This window comes from Antrostomus carolinensis, unplaced genomic scaffold (genome assembly GCF_000700745.2).
Source record: "Antrostomus carolinensis isolate BGI_N321 unplaced genomic scaffold, ASM70074v2 scaffold13094, whole genome shotgun sequence".
NCBI classification, from domain to species: Eukaryota; Metazoa; Chordata; class Aves; order Caprimulgiformes; family Caprimulgidae; genus Antrostomus; species Antrostomus carolinensis.
In genome coordinates this window covers 1-23104 of record NW_010312873.1, presented here as the reverse complement: position 1 = coordinate 23104, position 23104 = coordinate 1, and the positions used below count along the sequence as shown (strand labels likewise).

The following is a 23104-nucleotide window of genomic DNA, read 5'->3' as shown; positions in this document are numbered from 1 at the left end:
ACTTTTTCATTCATCTAAAAGGTACCTGGATACCTGAGGTACTTCCTTGCAAGGGGAGGAGGAGGGGCAGGCGCTGATCTCTTCTCTCTGTCGACCAATGACAGGACCAGAGGAAATGGCAGGAAGATGTGGCAGGGGAGGGTGAGGTTGGCCATGAGGAAAAGGTTCTTGAGGCAGAGGGTGGTGGAGCACTGGAACAGGCTCCCCAGGGAGGTGGTCATGGCAACAAACCAAGCCTGACAATATTCCAGAAGCATTTGGCCAAGGCCTCAGACACATGGGCTGAATCTTGGGATTGTCCTGTGCAGGGACAGGAGTTGGACTTGATGATCCTTGTGGGTCCCTTCCAACTCACAACATTCTATGATTCTATGGATTCCTCTCCTTACATTATTACACAGGTGAGGCATTAGCAATCCTTTCATCAGGCCTGTGGGAGGCTATGTTCACCATGGCCAAAATTATTTCTCAGTGTATTTTTTGGTCTGCCTCTCTCATTTTGATGACACATCAAAAATGCACAATTTTTCTCTCCCTGATTGGAGAGAGCTGCTTGTATTTTTTGTTGAATGTTCTTAGAAGCACTTCAGAGTCTTTTTATTGGGGCCTAAGCTGACCACATTTGATAAGTTAACTTTGAAGTGTTTTCCATTTTCTCTTGCCTTTCAAATGGCTGTGGTCTTTAGACAAACAGATTTATGGTTTTTGACCCTGAATTTGAAATACCCAAATCTCAGTTACATCAGAAAATGTGTGCCTTCTTTCATTGTTAGGTGTTTAACAGGAAACTGGATATTGGGTTTCTGCTATTAGTCTTTTTTCCTTCTTTGTTTTCTTCATAATTGTATAACTTTTTAGTAACAGGAATTCTTATCTGTAGGTGAATATATGCTTTGGCTCAAGCAGATGAAATGCAATCTGTTTTACTAGTCATACACTGCCTATTGTTTCTTAAGTCCTAGAGAATTACTTGTCATACCTTAAAATCAAGGGTTCTCATCCTGCTATATGATGCTACTGGACAGCTTTCTACTTATTTATTCTCCCACCATTCGTCTTCTGCTCCAGTTCCTGACTAGATCTAATGCCGTTGTCCATTCAGGAATCTCTTGCAATCTATTCTGTTCACTAAACTGATAGCTTGTCCAGCAGTCAAGGTTATAAAGGGTGGGGGGGGGTATTAGGGATTTTTTTTTTTAATTTTATGTTACTGCAAAGAGAAGTGGGATGTTTTCCAGTTTCAGAGTACATGTATAGTGACTGAACTGTTTAAAAGTGATTGACGACTGTGGTTTTTACTATTTTCTAAAAAGGCTAATAATTCATTAGAGTATCCTGCACTGACAGGTTTCAGGAGTTACTGTTCTAAACCAATATATTCTAAATCTGACCACTTCTCTCCCAGATGTGAGGTTTGGGATTTTTAGGTGCCCTACAATATTGTAAACATGGTAAAAAATAGAAGCTTTGCACATAAGGAGTGGTAATAGTCTTAAAAACATCAGCAGCTGGGCTGAGTGAGCAATTTGCACATTCATGCATCAAATGAGTATGCACCTGCAAAGTACTGTGTTCCATCTCCTTCCCTAGTGCCTCCTCTTGGTGAGCTAGCAGGAAATGGAAATTTATGAAAATCTTGCTCTCCAAATACTTCACATTCTAATTTAGTTCAGGTCCCTACTGGATTCACTGAAGTGGAGCCAGAAGGAAGAGTGCTGTCATCACCAACACTCATGATCCACATACAGCCAGCACCCTACTTGTGTGGCTGAACATGGCTTTTTTATGTCTAATATGTTTGAAAAGAAAGAAGGATTGAAAAATGTTTGTGACTACCATCTTCTGTTTGTTTTAGACATAGGACCTGATATTAATACTTGATATTAATAATGTGTCTTCATGATTTTGAATAGAATCAGTGTTCCAGTATTTTTAAACGTAGCTATAAGGCTACTTTTCAGGACCTTTTAGGATTGAAATACCTCAAATAATTTTTTGAAATAATTTTTTGTATGTGATGTCATTCATCAGTAGGTACAAGCTTTTGGAGTCAAAATTAGAATCCACACTTAAGAAGTCTCTTGAAATAAAAGAAGAAAAAATTGCTGCTTTGGAGGCTCGTTTAGAAGAATCAACAAATTTAAACCAGCAGCTCCGCCAGGAACTTAAAACAGTAAGGAGAATAAGTTCTTCTGTAAGATTCCATTATTCCTGTACCAGCTATTGTTATTTCTGCACTTGACCTTTTGTGCAAGACAGCAAAAGATGGGCATTGTTGGGGTAATGTAAAGCAGGACAAAGGCGTGACTACTTTTTAAGACTGCAGTAATACAGGCCCAGTGTTGGTATTACATGAAGAGTTGTTGATGAGTTTATTCATTGGTCATTGAATATGTCAGGTGGATAAATAATTTGATTTTATTTGGGATGCCAAAAATAGTAATTTCTTAGTAAGTTACATTTTCTGATCTACCTTGAACAGCCTCAGTGGACTTACTTAAAAAAAAAAAATCTCCTTGGTGGTTGAACTTTATTATAAAAGTTGGGGGATACAGTTGAAAGCACTGAAATAAAATTTAAAATAGAGGTCTCTTTCTGTTAGACAAGTATGACTATGAGCACAAGTGTTTATTATGCTTAAGCCATCAGTATCTATAAATTATTTGTACATCATCTCACCAAATGTATACAAAAAGATATATAGATATATATATATCGCTTTCTGTTCTTAGAAAAGTGGTATAGTCGTGTAATAAATTAGGATGTAGAAAATGGAAAATTCTAAACCTAATGTAAGTTGTCCTAAATAATTTCAGGTGAAAAAGAACTACGAAGCTCTCAAGCAAAGACAAGAAGAGGAAAGGATGGTTCAGAATTCTCCTCCAAGAAGTGAAGAAGACAATCAATCTGTCAATAAGTGGGAGAAAGAAAATCAGGAAACTACTAGAGAATTATTGAAAGTTAAAGATAGATTAATTGAAGTAGAAAGGAATGTAAGATGTGTTTTTAATAATATTCTGATTTTATTTGTTGTGAGCTCTTCCAGTAATATGAATGGGAGTATTTTTAAGAAAGTATGCAATTTATCACCTAGTTTACAGACCAAGCAGAATGTGAATTAAGTATAGTGTGTGAAGCAGCTGGATTCTGCACTGACAGATGCTGTAAAGCACTTGACCTGCATTTAAAAGGAAATGTGGAAACCTGAATTTGCCCTTTTGAATCCACCGATATCTCTTAAATCCCTCTTATATAATCCTTATTTACGAGTCACGGAGATTTCTCTGCTGTTTCTCCATAGCTACAATATTACTTACCCTTTTCTTCAATCTTAACCTGTATTGATAATATCACTGTGTTACTTTGTTATATAAGGTGATTTACAGTTTTGTTCCACCTTGTAAATCTCTGAAGTTTCATTGCTTTGCTTGTTTTGGAGGAACATTTTTTTTTCTTCTTGAAGTTCAATAAACAGCTGTGAACTCAAATTTTCCTTTTTTTTTAATGTTTGAAGAATGCTACACTGCAGGCAGAGAAGCAAGCACTGAAGACACAATTAAAGCAACTTGAGACACAGAACAGCAATCTGCAGGCTCAGATTCTTGCACTTCAGAGACAGACTGTTTCTCTACAGGAACAAAATACAACTCTACAAACTCAAAATGCCAAGCTGCAGGTAATATTTTCCCGTTTTGCTTTCAAAAATAAAATTAATTCAGAGTTTTTTCAAATGGAAGCCTTAGGGCTAATGGCAATCATATACTGTAAGTCACATTTCACTTCTGGTGCAAACATAGAAAGTAGTATGCAAATCATCTGTACTAAGAGCAGTCAAATAATGTTTTGTTTGCAGATGAATAGTAAAGTAACATTTCTAGAAGTTGGTTTTAATCCTTTATGTTTGTACAATTTAAACTCTGTACTTAGGAGTAGAGTAGATTCTCTTATCCAGTCTTCTAAGATAACTTTAAAAAAAATTTCTATTTTAAATTCTAAATTAGGTCAAGGAAGTAGTGTGTCCAAAGAGACACTAATAAATTCAGCATTTTGTCTATTTTTATAAATAGAGTTTAAAAAAAAAAAGTAAAAATCATACTTAAGAGGAAAATCAGGTTGTTACTAAGTACAAAAGATTTTGGGGAAAAAAAACAAAAACAAAAACCCAACTTTGAAAACTACGTAAGTATGTGGAGATTGAATTCACATAAGTTAGAGGCGAAGAAAGGTAATGTGTAACCATGGAAATTGTAAAAACAGTTGCAGCTCTTACAGGCAAAATTCAGATGTTGTTCTCCATACTTTAACAGGATTATTAAATACATTTTTTTTTCCCTCTGATAAATGAAATATTCTTGTTAATGGATTGAATTCTTTTTGAAGCTCTAAGAATCAAAACTACTTAGAGAGGGAATACAAAGTCCACAATTCAGCAGAAATAGTAAACAATGACAGAAATGATGGAGGGTGGATGAAAATCAAAGAGTGAAGGAGTCTTTAAACAAGTAAACAAATAGTGCATTTTGTAAATGCCTCAAGTTACCGTCCTGTCTCTTTCTGGAAAGCAGAACACAGATGCACTTTCCATCTACCACATTGAAATATAATTACTGCACAGCTCTCCCCTTTATGGCTGGCAAGAATATTTGAGCACACACTGTCTTGTTTAGTTGTTAAAAGTTAGTGTATGTGGGTATGGAAATACACCATTTTAAACGGATGAGGATATATCTCTGGGATTCAGAACTCTTGAGTGTTTTGTAATACCATTTTGCCAAAAAATGGGAATATCTGTGTAGTTTCTTTTTTGCCTCATGAATTGCACAACAGCACAGGCCTTTCCTCTCTGATAAACCTGTAGAATGAATGAACTGTAGATATTTGAAGGTATTGGAGGCAGTGATGGGGAGCAGGAAGCGTTTCTCCCCCCCCCCCCCCCTTTTTTTTTTGTGGTGAACCTCACCAAGCAATGTAATATTTGTTGCTGGGGATGACTGACTGATGTTATACCCAACAGACTGAGAAAGAGAGTTCTCCTTCCTTGAGAATTCATCTGTTTTGCTCATAGCTTCAGGCAAGTTGCAAGACAACTGTCCATCAACTAAATGAAAATGAAGGGTGAAATATGTTCATGAAAATAAGAGTGATTAACTAAATCTGAAGTGCAAACTAAGCTGTTCTACATGGACTATGTCAAAATTGTTTTTACGCAACTGTAAATCTACTATTCCTTCTGATACCCATAAGGAACATAGAAGAGAAAGTATATCTTAGGATAACTGGGAATTCTGAACTAAATCAAACTTGGGATTCAGTCTGGGAAGTTTCACAGCATACACATGCCATCAGACATTACATCATTTCCAGTGAAAGGTTCAGCTTTCTCATCTGTAACAAAGAATGCTGCAGTTCCAACAGAAAGGGATTTGTTCCTTAGTAACAGTGTGCACTGGAGTGATAGATTTTTTTTTTTTTTCTTCCCCCTTAATAGATACCCTGAGGATATTAGAAGCCTCAGTAGTTTGGTTTTTTCATTTCTTGAATAGGAAAGAGAAGGAAACTAGCCTAATACAGGTCAATGACAAGCATGTTGGGTATTGTCAATTCTTTAAGATATCCAAGGATTACATTGGGTTAATCTTTCCAGAGGCACATGAAGTAAAGTTGTTGGGTTTTTTAATCTGTCTAATGTTAAAGGCTTTACTGTATTAATAGACATTAATACTGTTCTGACATAATTATTGGAGAAATTATACTCTTCTACAAGAACAGTATTTTCCACCAGATCTCACAACCCGTACATAAAGTGATCAACTGACATTGCTGCTGTTAGAAGAGAACCATGAATGGCAGTTCCTCAGTAAAATAGAATAAGGGTAGTTCCTTCTAGGAGCTATTATTTTATTTCCCTTTCTCTCTGTTAAATGGATGCTACTGTTTGAAGTCTCATTCTAAAGGATATGTGGGTACAGTAAGGATTTTGTGGTGACAATAGAGATTCTGTACAATAAAGTTTGTTTTGTTTTGTTTTGTTTTTTAAATATCTATGCCGATATGAAAGTTCCTTTTAGTCATGTCACAGGTTTGGCTTCTGTGATACGCAGATCACTGGTGATCCATTTCTCTAAGCTCTTTTGATAGTAGAGCTGTCAATGCTGAGAGGGAAATGTGCCTCTTGTCTACATAGCACTTTAACAGATATTTGAAGGTAAATAATAATTTGATTTCTCCCCCCTCCCACCATGTCAATTTAAGCCTATGCTTAAGTGCTTTCTTGCAGTACTGCTATAAAAATATTCTTGGAATATTTTGAATTGTAATTGTCTCTTGGGATATAAGAAAAAAAGTATTCCCATTAAAGGTTGTCAGGTAATGGAGTAACTAGAAGGTTGCTAAGACACTAAGGGTTAAACTCAAGAAATCTTTCAGTGGGGGAGATAGGAAAAATAATCCAGGCTCTGAAATTAATTTGCAACTGTTGTCAAATGTTTATGACTGCAGGTTGAAAATTCCACCCTTAATTCTCAAAGCACATCTCTTATGAATCAGAATGCACAACTGTTGATACAGCAGTCTGCTTTAGAAAATGAGAATGAATGTGTGCTCAGGGAACGTGAGGACCTGAAATCACTGTATGATTCACTTCTCAAAGATCATGAAAAGCTGGAACACCTGCATGAACGCCAAGCTTCCGAGTATGAATCTCTGATTGCTAAACATGGAAATCTTAAGTCTGTACACAAAAATCTGGAGGTGGAGCATAAGGACTTAGAAGATAGGTAAGTACTAATATGTCTAAGTAGAATGAAAGTCTGCAATTCCTGAGGAAAAAACACTGTATAACTGGCATGAATAAAATTCATATTACTTCAATATAACATTAAGATCTTAAAAGTTTGAAAGATCACCTTTTCCAAAAAATTCCATATTTTCTTGTCATTCCAAAAAAGAAACTTAAATATTATTGTTGTTTGCAGGTACAATCAGTTGCTGAAACAGAAAGTGCAGCTGGAAGAACTGGAGAAAGTACTCAAGATAGAACAGGAGAAAATGCTGCAGCAAAATGAAAAACATGAAACTGTAGCAGCAGAGTATAAGAAACTTCGTGATGAAAATGAAAGGTAAAGCGGAAGTCTGATATGTGTATTAGTAGAGCTCTGAGCACTTGCCAGTGTGGTCTAAACGAATGTTGTGTCCACTCCCATTTCTTAATACCTGATGCTGCAATTCAGGACAGCTATGATCCATACCTTATAGCAAGTCCACTCCGTTGGTCTGTCATACAGTCATTTTAGAAAAACTGAACGGGGCAGGGGGAGTGGGAGGGTAAATCAAACCCACAAAACATAACTATTATATCCTGAGGATACTGAATTCCACAATAGCATCTTGAGGAATGCCAGGCCAAGCACTGTGCAGTATGGTTGTGAGCTGTAGAGGGAGCAAGCCCCTCTGCATGAGTTGCTTAAGGAGCAAGATAACTGATGTTAATGCCAGTAGGAGTAGAAATGTGGTGGGTGGCAAAGTCCTGCTTGAACTCTGCAACTGATGTATGGCTTGCTCTGAGTAGTTGGGTTGAACAGTAATATTTACATAGCGTAATAATTTCCCATTCAAGAAGAGGCATTAAGACTTGTTCATCTGGCAAAGAGGCTCACAATTAAATGCCTCCTACCTTTGGTGTTGGGTGAAGAGGATTAGGAACTGGAAGTTGTTTTCAGAAAGGAACACAGCAGGCCCAAAGGGAGCCCAAGAGTCAATAAATGCAACCTCCATGGTTACCAAAGTTTGGACCCTTTTTATTTCCTTACTATTCTGTGTTGACAAGAAATTCTAGCAGTTTTGTAAGATTCATGTATTTTGAAAAGGGGCATCTTAAAACTAGTTGTAATGTCTGCGTTTAGAAATCCTGCTTTATTTTTAAACATATGGAGAACCTGGAGTGTTTGGCTTAAAGGCAGAACGCATACCTAAGAAAAGTAGACTAAGAGATTACTTAACTACAGTATGTGGTACTAAGAAATTTTTGTGTGTATTCTATGGAGTAGTATAGAGCCCTGGAAATTTCATGCTTCAGAGGGAATCACAGAATCACAGGGGTTGGAAGGGACCTCTGGAGATCTAGTCCAACCCCAGTGTGGGAATGTGGGTCATGCACACGTTTCCTTCTATCTGCATGTATTCTTTCATGGTGTCTTTTAATTCCAGGCTTACTCATACATACAGTCAACTCTTGAGAGAGAATGAAGTTCTCCAAACTGATCATAAGAATTTGAAAACATTATTGAATAATTCCAAACTGGAACAAACACGATTAGAAGCTGAGTTTTCTAAACTAAAAGAACAGTACCAGCAACTGGATATAACATCTACAAAACTAAATAATCAGTGTGAGGTATGTGAGAATTCTGCTGTTTTTCATGACTCTGGTATCATTGTAATTTGTAGATGCATAAAATCATCTGAAATGCTTGAGAATTGGTCATTTGGTTTATAGATAATGAAGTTGGTCTGAAAACAAATTAATTTGTTGTATAGGTAATACGAAAATTGAGCTCGTGTGTTAGGTAAACTGTTTTAAGTTATATAAAGCATCAAAGAGGCTTTTATCAGTTGGTTTGTGATTTAGTTCTCTGTTTGATCTGACTATAAGAATCCTTTGTAGGCCTAAATTTTCTTGATAATCTAATTATCTGTGTGTAAAATTTGCTCACGTATGTATGCATGTACCATTTCATGTATTTTAACAGCTGCTTAGCCAGCTTAAAGGAAATCTGGAGGAGGAAAACAGACATCTACTAGATCAAATTCAGACATTAATGCTACAGAACAGAACATTACTTGAGCAAAACATGGAAAGCAAGGATCTCTTCCATGTAGAGCAAAGGCAATACATGTGAGTTTTTAAAAAAATGAAATAACTGTGATTAGGGCAGTTACACTAATACCTACATTTTTTTAAAAAGTTTGTTTTATATAGAAATTAACACGTGTGCTACTTCTGAAATGTTTCTCTTTCTAAAATAAAAATTTAAATTATATATGAAAAGCAGATAAACTATGAACACTGTATTTTTCGTTCTAAAGGATCAGTGCAATTGTGTTTATTACACAGTAAGATGATGCAAATGAAGAATAAAAATGTTGTTTATTCCTCATTCTGCTACAAGCAAAGTTCCCAGTTTTGTTTGTAATCTGCAAACTTTTTTAGTGAATTTGAGAGATGAGAAAATGTGCTTGTCTAAATGATTCCATTAGAATGTATATGCACTTTATTATTATTTTTAAAAGGGGAAAATTCTTTTGTATAATAAAGGCAAATGGAATTTTTTTCAATTTTATATCATAACATTAAACACAAGACTGCTTGTTTGCTGTATCTCTTTCTTGATTTTTCAATAAGAAATGTGTCATAAGAATTCCTCATGAAAAGTGACAACTTTCAGATAACAGATATCCAGAGGAACATGCTACTCACATATTATATATACACTTTTGAAGCATACATTGTCATTAATTTCTGTTTACAGTGACAAACTAAATGAATTAAGGCGACAGAAGGAGAAATTGGAGGAGAAGATAATGGATCAATATAAATTTTATGAACCATCTCCACCAAGAAGGTACTGATGAACATGATATAAAAAATAAAATCTAAAACATGACATACCTGTTCTTTTTCCAGTTGAAAATCAAGATTTCATTAAACTTCAGGGAAACAGAATCATGTCTGTGTTCTTGCATACAAATCAGGAAAAGTCTGAAGGCATAAGTAACTTTTAAATGCGATAAATGTACTGTGTTATTTGTAACAGAAGGGGCAACTGGATTACTCTGAAAATGAGGAAGCTGATAAAATCTAAGAAGGATGTTAATAGAGAACGTTTGAAGTCTGTGACCCTTACACCTACCCGTTCAGAATCCAGTGAAGGATTTCTTCAGCTGCCCCACCAGGACAGTCAGGATAGTTCCTCTGTGGGCTCAAACTCTCTTGAAGATGGCCAGACCTTGGGGACCAAAAAAAGTAGTAGTGAGTACTGCAGAACATTTTTTCTTTCTATAATCCTTGGCTAAATATCTTTTTGGTACAATTAAAAATTAAGAGATGCTCAGAAAAGGTGGTGTGTTTTGGAGAATTTTTAAATACAATTTTTTAAGTCTTAGGAGCAAAGCCTGAATTCATTTATTAATGACAGATTTATACTGACTTACTGGAAACTACTTGAGTGTTTGGGCAGGAACTAGTTTTTAGCACTTCTGTAGCTCTAAATATATATGTTGAAATACACTTACAGTGCTTGGGTAAGAAGAAGCACGCACTGTTACTGGGTCAGACGAGCAGAATTTTGGGTAAAATGTCAGATGCCTTCACTGGGACCCTATTTTGTTTCTCCCGCTTGTCCCGGCATGAATCCTTCCCCTTGTCTTGGAAGTGCTTTCCAAACTGTGGCTGTGCTAAGACTCTTTAGTTGCTAAAAACATCTGTCTGAAGGTGTTCCTCCAGCATCTTACAAATCCAGCAATGAAGAATTTTGATAATGTTTGAATATGCAATAGGGAGAGTTAATATAGAGACATAACCTGTGAAAAAGATGTGAATTCATCCTAAAGATGAGTTAAGTGGCTGAGACGGAGACTGAGGAGGGTTACAGAGGTGTGGATAGATTGAATATTCCAGACACAATTTGCTAACCTTGAAGAGTCTTGACAGCCATCAGTTAGGATGCCCACACTATAAAAGGCCAGATTCTGTGCAGCATGTATATTTATTATCTGTATTTTTTGTTATCCACTCTTGGCATGAGTCATAGACTGCACAATTTCTCACAACTTGAGAGAGAATATTACAGCCAAGTTATCAGGTTGTAATGATTCTATTTAATAATTATGCACCGAAAGCATTTTGGCTGTGCATGTAAAAGCATCAGAATACATGTGTATTAACATTCACTTAAAATCTTTGCAATACTTTTTTAAAATTTCATGTCTTGCGTTTCAAAAGACAGCAGATTGATATTCTGGATTTTGTGCCAGCTATGAATTTGCTGTGTTAGAAAGGATCAAAGCCATTGTGATTTATTTTTTTCTTCTGTGCTTATTGCAGAAGCTTGGTCAAAGTTACAAACATCTAAAAACACTATTTCAGGGAAACTTAAAATCAGATTTCTGAGATTTTTTTAATAACTGAAGAAAGTAGTAAGTTCGGGGGTACATTTTATCACTTCTGTTGCTAACTTGTCAATTTGGGAAGCTTAGCGTTTTTCATTGTAAGGGTCTGTTAAGGCTCAAAACAGATTCTTTTGACTTAAAAAAGCAACTGTTGCTTTTACATATAAACTGGAAGTCTCCTGGAATTCAGGAGTGACTGAAGCTATAGTGGATGTGTTTGCAAGTGTGTTAGTTTGAATCAAGAGTGTGCACGCTTTGGTTCAGACCATCTTCATCTGTGTCACCAATTTTGTCTTCTGGAAGGGCTCTTTTATGTGACATTTTCTTTGCATGATACTTGGGACCTTGTAGTGTGCAGTTACCCTCCTGATGGAGCCATGATTGAAGTTACGGTGGCTGATCCTCAAAAGAAGTTTGAAGTTGTTCAAACCTCATTAATTTTCTACTCCATGGACATTGTTCATGTTCCCCTTAATCCCAGTGTATTTATCCACAAACTGGAAGGGCTGATCTAATTCTGGATCCTAACCTTCCTCCATTACACATGTTGCCATGGAAACAATAGTTTTTGATAGAATTTGAATACATGATGTAGTTCTTCAATCCTAACAATTCTGCTGAGACAGTTTGCATCTCAACAAAGTTAAGAGAAGTACTCAGTGTGAGAAGTACTGGTAATAGTACGTATTTCACAGTCTATTTCTTCTGCTTTTGGGGTGTCTGTAAATCCTAACTATCTAGATACTGTGGCTCCTTTCTTTTCTGTAAGAAGTGGCTTGGCAGTAGTGAATTTCACTGAAAAAAGCTACAAGAAAGATAAAACCTCTAAGCTGCCACCTCTCTGTGCAAATGCTCAGGTATTGTAGCTTTCCACACTGGTTGAAGGCAGTTTTGGGTATGGGAAGAGACAGGTTCTGTTCCACCCTAATCTCCCGAATCTGGGAATGGCAGTGGTTCCAGAGGGAACTGCTGAGGTGAAATGTCCTGCATGTCCTTCAGTAGGCAAGAGGAGGCAGCTTAGATTCCCCAAATTGCAGTCACTGGCACAAATCAGAGGTGTTCTCAAAAGCTAGAAGACAAAGAAAGTATCTGACACCAAGTGATCTTTGAGATGTATAGGTTTCCTACCCCATATCCCCTGTCAGAGAAAGTGAGAGGAAATATTGATTCCACAGTGAATTATCCTGCTGCTACCATTACTGATAAAAAGATGCACTATGTGAAATCTGTAGATTTTCTTCTTTTGAAGGTAGTGATGGAGACTGTTTTCCTAATACAGGACACTTTCCCATGCAAATGTTTTCAGGAGACGTATTCTCTTACAAGGGTAGGTGATCTTGGTGCAAAAATCAGGTTACCCTGTTCTGCGGAGAAAACAGCACCTGAGGTCTCACAGCCCTTGTCTGTTTCCAGAGGCTCTCTGGGAAGGAGGGGGTGCCTGCATGGCCGGTAATGCACGCAGCACAAGTTAAATCTTCCAGGCACTGTGGATACTGCGTGCTCCTCTGGCTGCAGACTCTCACCTTTGCTTTTTGTATCTGTACGCGGTGGCTGAATCGGGTGAGTACCATAGATCTGACGTCTGTGCTGTGGAGAGCCTTTTTTCTCAGGGGGATGGGACACCATTCTGAGCTTTTGCATAGACAACCTAAGGCAAACAAGTGGATTTTTTTTTTTCTGTGGAGAAAAGGGATTACTTCTAATTTCCACTTTAGCCATTTTGCATTATTATCAACATCCCAAAGAATTAAGTCTATTTGTACACGTGTCATCTTTAAATAGTACTACCAGTAGCAGACACGTCATATCATAGTGGAAGTAGTAGTAGCAGTAGTATATTTGGCTCCATTTTCTATTACCAAAACATTTAGATGTGTGTCTAACGCTTTCTTTGCGTGCATGAACAAAATGATTTGAGGACTTTAATACTATCCATACAGAATTCCCTAGAGTTTGGCAAATAGGAGGAGGATTACAAAATTGGGAGATTTCCTGATCAGTGGAGGAATTCTGCAATGGTCATCATTCATTCTTAGCTCAAAAAGCAAGAACATGTTACTAGAATACTGACAAGAGAAGGAAAAGTTAGTGAATTACAACTGGAGTTCTTTGAGTAGATGATGGTGAGGACCAAAATAGTCCTCCTGCCAGCCCATTTTTAAAGTCCGTTGGAATAAAGGTGTAAAGAACTAAAGCTGCCCAAGCTAAACTTTGTGGTGTCCTGTTTGTTTCTGCTGTAGCTCTGCCATTCCGGTATTTTCTGCAAGACATTTCTTTAGCTAGCAGATATTACTTCTGTAGTCTCTCAAGGAGGTTGCATTTTACCAAAGGGCAGGTTTTCATGTACAATTTTCAGGACATCAGTAGCTGCAGTGGAGTTTTCCGTTTGGTACAGTTGCTGAGAGCCATAAATCAGTCCTTTTGGAGGTGATCTTCATTAATGAACAAAAATCACAAATTACTGGAATGATTCTTGAACATCACCTGCTTACCTTTTAATAAGATTAGGGTGGACATTTTTAATTAAAAGGGATCAGTTATCTTGCCTATAAAGGGTTACAGAAGTTACAAAAGAATCATGTTTCACCATGATGACAAAAAGTAGTAGAAACAGAACAATCACTTCTAGATTGGCATTAGTGTTTAATCTGATTAGTAATAACTAATTATATTAGTAATAACTAATACTTGCTAGAAAACTAGTCTGGTGCTGTGCTTCATATTCCTTTGGCAGGGAGATATTCAAAGCTATGTATTTTATATACAACTAGATAGATAATATTCATGTCTACTTCACAGGAGGTTTAGGAGCCTTTCTACTTTTGTTGAGCCAGTCAGCAGTCAGTTTATGTTGGTTTTGGCATGCTTTATTGATCTGGAAAAAAAAATAAACCAAAACAAAAATCTGTTTGTTTTGAAGTACCTGCAAGTACAAAACAAGGGGAAATGGGTTTAAGCTGAAAGAGGGGAGGTTTAGATGAGATATTAGGAAGAAGTTCTTCACTGTGAGGGTGGTGAGACACTGGCACAGGTTGCCCAGAGAAGCTGTGGCTGCTCCTCCCTGGAAGTGTTTAAGGCCAGGCTGGATGAGGCTTTGAGCAACCTGGTCTAGTGGAAGGTGTCCCTGCTGATGGCAGGGGGGTTGGAACTGGATGATCTTTCAGGTCCCTTTCAACCCAAACCATTCTGTGATTCTAAGTATATGTACATAATAAAAAATATCTGTATACCTGTGTAGTGAAAAATTCAAAGGTGAAATTGCACTTAGTGTATTTCTGTCTTACATAGGTAGCACACGTGCCTTTCTTTTCTCTCTCTTCTTCTCCACCCCACATCGTAAGGACCTGACATAGGAAGGTGTTTGCTGTCCCTCTTAAGTCAAGATAAGAGTTATATTCTGCAACTGTGAGAACTTTTGTGTTTGCTTTTGGCACTTGTGGCTGTGCCAATCCTGCATTCATTGGAAGCTGTAAAGCGTATTGCATTGTAAATTTCTTACTCTAAGTGCAAGCACAGAATAATATGATGGAGGGGGAGAGTTCTTTCTCTTCCAGGGTAGTTCATGTGCACTTGTAAATGCATATGTATATATAGGTACTGCTGTATAACAAACTGCTGGTTGAGCAGAAAACCAAGGCAAATGACAATGCATGTGTCCCAAAAGTGCCTTCGGAGAGATAAAGCAAGCAGATCTCGGGCTGATAGACTGGACTACGCTGCTTTCATATCTGCATAAATAAGAACCTTTTGGTAATTTTGTAATTTCATTATGCATTTCTTTCTGGATCTTAACATGCCACTTGTTTGCATGTGGCTCCTGTGTGCTTGGCAGTCAGCTGACGCGTTTATCTGATGCTTCAAAATGCAGGTGTCTGCCAGTAATCAGTTACTAATGCAGAACAGCTGATGCTAAGGACAAGATTAACTTGTGATTTCCTCCTCCTCCATCTTTTAATACTGGTTGTAATTTTAACTATTTCCTGATATTATGTATCTCAGTTTTCCCTTAGCCTTCCCAAAATGTTACAACAGCACTCACATTTGGATTTTCTTTTGCTATTTTTTTAATCTTCGGTATTTTTTCAGCTAAAAAATTTGGTGTATATCATCCTAGCCAATAAATCTTGATTTTATTTTTTCTTATTACAGATTTGATGTGGATTATTTCAGTAAAATATTAAAATCACTGCACACAAACAGTAGATTGAACATAAGGTCCATGTAATTTCTCTACAAGACAGTAGATGACCAAAATTATTTTGTTAACAAATGAAGACTAATAATAAATTGTGTCCTACTAGAGATGCAGGGGAAAAACATGACAAAAGTTGTTAATCTCAGAAAAAAAAAAAAAAATAGGTGAACATATCTGAAAAGTAGAAGTTGTATTTAGAGTTGCTTTCATTTTAAGGTTTTTTTGCTTCATATTTTTATGTTCAAGAAATGTTGTTTTTCACAGTAAAAACTACATAATCGTCTGCAAAGAAGTTACATTTATTTTTTGACAAGCTTGGCAGTTAAAACTGTATTACACTCTTCATTATTTTTGGTGCATTTCTGAGTATATTAAAGTTTTTGTAGTGTAGTTTTCATATTTCAGTGTAGTTTTCATATTTCATTATCACACAGAAGCATGACAATGATAGTTTGTAGCATAGCAAACATAGCTTGAACTCAGACATTCATTTCTGTCCTTAGTTTCAACATTTAACTTCCATCTGTTCTTCTCCCTTTTTTTCTTTCATTTCCCTGTTTCCGTTTTTCCTCATGCTATGACATAAAAGTGGTTGCACTGAAAAGACTGCCCTTTTTGAGGAACAGACCGAAGGAAAAAGACAAAATGAAGGCCTTCTACCGTCGCTCCATGTGTAAGACTTTATGACAGTTCAGCTTCTTTTAAATGGCTACACTGGCTTCCATTACTAATTTTTCACTAACCTCTCCCTGGACTGCGCTGTATTTTTCCTCCTATTTTGCAATGTGCAAGGCCTGCTACAATACAAGGAGCTGGAGCTTTTTCTTTTTTTATTTTTTTTATTTTTTTTTATTTTTTAAACCTTGGCACTGAATACTTTATATATGTGCACACATGCACACACATACCCACACATTGACACACATAAGCACATACATATATATATATATTCAGTGCATTGTGATTGCATATATTTGTATACATGGTTGTCTATATACACGTGTCTGTGTATATAAATTTACAGTGCACTGTGTTAACCTAAATAGTTCTAAATTACACATTTCATAAGCCTTTTGTTAAGAAATCACTGAAATTTTTTGTTTACAGAAAGTGTAGAAAATAGTACAAGGCTGTATGGTGGTCTGTCACTCTTCAAGTATTCCTCAGTTGTTGTTGCCAAAATGCTGTATGTGTTTTATTTTATTTTATTTTGTAATGAGGGTGGACAATTTTCTCTACTTTTGTGAAGTAAAGGTGAATATCATCAGACATCATCTTTTTCAGATCCTTTTATTTGGTATTATGTAAAATACAGTATCCCTGCAGTAACCTGCACTGTACAAGGATCCCGTATCATTGTTGACATTATATTGTATTAGCACCTTTGCCCATTTTATCCTTATTCATTCCATTTTATCATTGCAAACAGTATATCAAAGCTTCTAATAGACATACTGCATATCATTGCAGCGCAAGCATGGCAATTATACCTAATAAAATCAGTTTTAAGAACCATACTGAGCTGAAAGTAGTCTCTGACTTACAACACTTCTCATTCATTGAGCTGATTGCATGTCATAACATGGATGATCTTGTGTTTATATCTTCCAGTATTCAGTACGCGCTTTAACGCTTAGAAAACTGTCAAACGTTTTGCGATACAAAATGAGAACAGAAGCAAATACATTGACCATGCTGATCATTTGCTTTCATTTGCATCCCAGCCATGAATGACCTGGTGCAGTCCATGGTCCTAGCAGGAGGACAATGGACAGGTAGTTCTGAGCATCTGGAGGGTCCTGATGATATATCTGCGGGTAAAAGGAGGAAAGAATTGGGAGCTATGGCCTTCTCTACTACAGCTATCAACTTTGCAACTGTCAACTCTTCTACAGGCTTCAGATCCAAGCAGTTGCTAAATAATAAAGGTATAGGTAGAAGCTTCTTGCACCCTGATGTGACTATGTGTAACAGCAATTTCATATAACTGTTGGTTTTACTTATATGTTAAGTTTTTTCAGCAAAAAGCAATCTTAATAATTGATTTGAAGTGCTAAGATACTGAGTAAGTTTAATAAATGCAGTTATAAAATGCTTCAGGATTTTATGAACGTTACCTAATTAAAAATGGATCGGTGTGAAAAATGTTTTAGTATGTTTGACAGATAAATATTTCAATAATATTTTCACTTTATTTTATTTTACACCTTCTTTTATGTCTCTGTGTATAGATACTACATCCTTTGAAGATGTAAGTCCACAAGGTATTAGTGATGATTCTAGTACAGGATCAAGAGTTCATGGTAAGATGTGAACTTGAATTAAATGAATTAAGAATATTTTATGTGAATGTTAACAAAGTTTGGGGGAAAAGAAAAGTGAATGGCACAGTTACAAGTGAGCATGCTTTCTGTGATTTGCATCTCTCTTGAATGCATAGTATCATTTCTTCAGATTATTCTTTTCTTTCTTTACTACATCAGATAGATGTTCTATATCTCTAATAGAAAGTATCTGTGAAGTGCATCTGAACAGGATCAAAACATTTTTCCCTTTTAAAAATGTATTTGGTGTTAATAGTAAAATAAAAGAAGTTATCATTTCAATCTTGAAAAAAAAACAACAAACCAAATACAGATCTGTCCTGACTTTTCAATGTTTATTGTTCAGTGAAATGTAAACTCATTCATATACTGTATTTTATAAAATCATTACATGTTCCTTCAAGCAAAGCTATGAAGTGAGAGCTATAATAGATTATTTAGAAGTGAAATTTAACTCTAAACACTTAAATACTAGTATAAACAATAAACATTTTTGAAGATGATAACTGTGCATTTCCCTTGTATTGGATAGGAGTACAGGACATTATCTGTGCAGATGCTCTTGCTCCTCCTGTTCGTGGCATTTCAACAATGTGCAAGGTTCCTTGTCAAATCTGTTGTAAGTGACCTAATCACAAGCAGCTTTCTGCATGTCCATCCTTTCATCTGTAAAATCCTGGTTTCCCACTAACCAATCAGTTTCAATTCTAAACGTACACTCTATTTCTCTTTTCCTTTCCCTTGTACCTTACTATTCCTGTAGTGCCCTTTTCTAAAGTGTCCTCTTGGACTGCCTGGAAATCCCTTCGCTTTCTGATCTGTAAGAAACCACTTTGTTGACAATGGGCATGCTCAGCCTGTGAAATAGTGCATGATTCCTGCCTCTGAGCATTCTGTGATCAGAATGTAAAGGTACCGTGGCATCTGCTAGAATTTTGTTCATCATGGTGTCTCCTAATTTTCCATTTAGCTTCCAGACCAGCCAGCCTTGATAGTGGCAGAACATCCACTAGCAATAGCAATAACAATGCTTCACTCCATGAAGTCAAAGGTATGCTGTAGGTGAATTTACATACATGCTTAATTTCCATTATTTTCCTCTGTAAGATCATTATATAGCTTTAAGGAAAAATATTCCCACAACACACCACAGCATATTTTTCTTTAAGCATTTTGTAGCCTTCATTCCCCAAATTAGGAAAGGATACAAGTATTAATAGAACTTACGTTTTTAATAAGTACTAAAAGGTTGATATTACTATATAAGTTTCAAAGTATTTTAAACCAAACCTAACCCAAGTAACAGTGTTACAAAATAAGAATTCCCTCCAATGACTTTAAAATTGCTTATTTTTAAGCAGAGAAGTTGCTCTATTTTTTTCTCGTAGCATCCTACTATGCGTTCACTGCTGCTGTAAAGCTGTATAGTGTACAACACAAACTGGACAAAATAGCAGTTATAATACCATCCTGTAAACTTTTATATTTTGTTTTTAAAAGGTAAATAATGTTCTTGGATTAACAATATTCGCTAAATTTCATATATTGTGAGCCTTGATATATTTTTGTTTATAATGGCCATTCTAGCTGGAGATCATTGTACATACTAGACTAGAACGCTGACAACTCAAGCCTTCATTTAATATTCATAGCTTACATTTATTAAACAGTATCTCTTTGGAAATTTAGAGATGGATGCTAGTGTAACATTTTTATTAGTTTCTTTTCTCTCTTTGATTATTCCCTTCTGTAAAAGATCCTTTGAGGTAGTCTTTGCGCCAGTTTCTGTATAGTTTCTCCTTTAAACAATTTATCTTTCTTGAAACTTAAGTTCATTTCTTAATAATATGAAGTAGGGAATACTTAATTATTCACCAGTATTTTTTAGCAAGTCGCAGTTATTAAAAATAAAAAGAATTTATGTTGTGGAATTTATTTTGTATTTAATGCCATATCCTTCCTTCAGGTCACTGTTGTAATAAATTAGAAATAATGGCAGAAACTGTTGGAAAAGCAGCATTCCTAAATAGTTCTTGTTGAAAAACTATGTTGAAGAAAGTGTTTTCTTTCCATTCAATCCTTTGTATTTCATTTAATGTAAAACTTATTAATAGTGTATTAGAGTGTGTGCCTCACAGTGATACTGAACAAGAGTGGAGGCGTATCTTATAGTATTCTGTAGATGGAGGCCCAGATTGTAAGTGAAAGGTAGTTTTTTATTGAAAAGCTATCAGGTCCTGTTTAAAGAGCTGTAAGAGGTAAGTCAGGGGAGTGCAATTGTATTAATAATAGATTTGGTTTGAGTAGAAAAGGACAACTGGATTTTTTAGTATTTTACATAGAATTATTGTTGACTGAATCTGATAGTGTTCCAGATTTGAGTATGGTTATACTGTTAATAGCTTTCATATATTTTTCTTACGGAATACTTAATACCATTTACTCCAAAAGCAGGTGCAGTTAACAATCAAAGCAGGCCGCAAAGTCACAGCAGCGGAGAATTTAGTCTGCTGCATGAACATGAGGCTTGGTCTAGCAGCAGCAGCAGTCCTGTTCAGTATTTGAAAGGTCATACAAGGTCTAGTCCTGTGCTCCAGCAAAGAACATCTGAAACACTGGATAGTCGTGGAAAACAGATCAAAACTGGTTCTCCTGGAAGTGAAGTTGTTACCCTGCAACAGTTTTTAGAAGAAAGCAACAAAAGCACCTCAAGTGAGGTTAGTTTAAAAAATATTTTAACTATGTATTAATTATCCTATATATGGGCACAGAATTAATAGAAGACTTAGGGTGCATAGAATTGCTTTAAAACTTCGTGGAGGTACTGGTTAGGCCTGCGTTAAGAAGTAGTGTGGACTGTATTCTGATAAACTATAAATGCTGTATTACACACAAAATCATTTGGAATTTCACAGTTTGACCCTTTCCAGGTTACTGAATTAGTTAAGAAAGTCGATCTCTACCACACAGAATTGTCTAGTGTGCTGATGCATAGTACACTCATCAGAGTTCAGATGGAAGGCCATGAACTCAAAGTAGGTTTACTTTTCTTCTTCCAGTTCGGCACTTTGCCTTCAGTAAGAGCTGTTGTCAGATCTGTCTTACATCAACAGGGAGGAAGATGTTTTATTTCATTCCCTGAGGAGAGACTCTGTCTGCTTCAGTTTCATCTTTTCAACTGTACTGGGCAAAAAAACTGACCTTGGAGCTCATTGACATCTGAGAGGAATAAGGCAAAGAGATATCTCTCTAAATCAGTGATGGTTTGTTAGAAGCCCCAAATTGCCTTGTCTCTGCTAGTGTTCTGATTTCTTCGTCACTAGTTCTAGAGTAGATCTGTCCAAAACCTAGAAGTGCTGTAGGATAAAGCAAGCCAGTTCCTGTGAATAGGGCCTACCAAGAGTAAGGATCAGACTCCATCTCTTTCTGACAAAACAGCTGAAACTGAAAAATATACATTCACAGCTGAACTGACTGGGGTAGTCTGTGACTTGAATCTGTACTGTTTCTGGATTTTTTGTTAAATACTTAAAATTAGCTCTCACCTGTGGTCTGTCTGACAAGGATTTGGTTTTTTAAGCATTAGACAATACTGTTCTGGTAATAGAAATAAAAGAACCTGAGTCATCAAGTCTAGTCTGCTGCTGTTCACGAATCACAGGATCCCTTTCATAGCGTCACAGGATCCCTTTCATAGCGTCACAGGATCTTTCAGGTTGGAAGGATATTGAAGAGGTCTCTTTTCAGCTTTCTGCTAGAGCATTTCCTTAATGCTCTTAGGTTAATTCTTTCCAAATTGTCTTTTTTACCATTTTGAAAAAGATTGAAATCTTTCTTCACTGAGTATTCACCTAAACTTTTTTTAACTATCTCTGAAGTCTTTTCTTCAAAAGAAAAAATAGGTAGCTGTCCAGTCCAACTTTGGGTACCAAGGGTGCCTAAATGTTACATGCTTTGTATTACTTTCTGAGATTTTTGTCTTTATTATTTGAGTGTACAGAGATTTAAGCTTTTAACTCTGGATGATCAGTATAAGTTAAAATTGCTTAGGAAGTGTTGATGAGCGATGGCAGAGAGCATGTGAGTGAGATAAACTTGAAGATTTGATAATCTGATTTGTTGAGTTAATCAGTATTACAGAAACTAATTCCAGATAGTTGTGATCTATCTGACACCTAGTACTTTCTTGTAAGCTGTACAGAAAACTCGTGAGTGTATAATACATAAATGTTTAATACTGCTTTTAGATCTGAGAAATTAAAAAAAAAAAACCCCTTTTTAACCATTTTTTCATTTATGTCCACAAAGATTGCTTAAGAAGTGTCAAAATTACAATTTATAAATTTATGAGGTGTTTCATTTTTTTGACAGACGAAATCTACAAGTGAGGAGAATCTTTTAGATGAAGTCATGAGAAGCTTATCTGAGTCTGTGGAGCTGACAGGAAAGGAAAAGCTAAGAAAACAGCAGTCTACTGGCTGTGGTATTGTGAGATCATTAAGTGTGAAAAATACAGTTGATTTTTCAGATGGACGAGCCGTTAAACCAGAACAACTTGTAAGGCCCAGCCTTCGTAAAACTGAAGATACCTACTTTACTAGCTCTCCAATGAAATTTACATTAGGCGCTCAAGGGAAGGCCAAATCAGTTAAAGAAAAGATACAAGCAACTGTGTCACAGCGACAATCAAGAGATTGCAATCCCTATGCTACCTTACCTCGTGCAAGTAGCGTGATTTCTACGGCAGAAGGAACTACTCGAAGGACAAGCATTCACGATTTTTTGTCTAAGGACAGTAGGCAACCTGTATCAGTTGATCCAGCACCATCCACCACTGACAGAAGTGTTCCATCAACCTCTAGTGAGTACTCAGCACACCAGTTACCCTCTAATTTTTTTCACTGTGTGGCTTACAGAGTAGATTGTGTTCCACAAAGTGATGCAACTAATACAGTTAAACCACGTAATTTAGGATGTAATTCTGATGTGCCTAAGACTTCAAGGATGGAAAGGTCAAATTTTCGTGAGAGAACTTTGCTAAGCACAAGTGTGATTAATGATAAAGTCAGTATATCAGGTAATGACAGCACAGAATCATTTATTGTGTCTCAGCCATTTTTATCCCTTAACACTGAATTAGTCAGTAATATAAGCGGATTGCCTCAAAGATCAAAAAAACCTGATCAGGCAAATCTGTCAGCATTTAGATCTGTACCGAAAAATCAGGAACAGCCTTCTGCTAATCAGCAATCTGATCATAGTGACCTACGGTCAGTTCTAACCAGTGATCTTGTTCCTACCACCTGTGTCAACACTAGTGAGGCTGAATCCCCACTACTGGTTTCTGAAGATAATAAAACTGTGTGGTATGAGTATGGTTGTGTATGATAAGGAAGTTATATTATTAAATATATATATA

At 36.3% G+C, this 23104-nt stretch overlaps 1 protein-coding gene across 1 annotated transcript in view; it reads left to right on the top strand.

Moving 5' to 3' along the window:
- Positions 1–17969, top strand: part of CCDC88A (coiled-coil and HOOK domain protein 88A) — a 46486-nt gene extending 28517 nt beyond the window's left edge. The window contains exons 15-26 of the mRNA XM_029084786.1: positions 2032–2173; positions 2817–2993; positions 3515–3676; positions 6499–6776; positions 6975–7118; positions 8206–8392; positions 8748–8893; positions 9528–9620; positions 9816–10027; positions 15951–16034; positions 17086–17289; positions 17593–17969. Coding sequence (XP_028940619.1) covers positions 2032–2173; positions 2817–2993; positions 3515–3676; positions 6499–6776; positions 6975–7118; positions 8206–8392; positions 8748–8893; positions 9528–9620; positions 9816–10027; positions 15951–16034; positions 17086–17289; positions 17593–17675 — 1912 coding nt within the window. The 3' untranslated portion in view covers positions 17676–17969. The remainder of the gene's footprint in view (positions 1–2031; positions 2174–2816; positions 2994–3514; positions 3677–6498; positions 6777–6974; positions 7119–8205; positions 8393–8747; positions 8894–9527; positions 9621–9815; positions 10028–15950; positions 16035–17085; positions 17290–17592) is intronic.
- The last annotated feature ends 5135 nt before the right edge of the window (positions 17970–23104 follow it).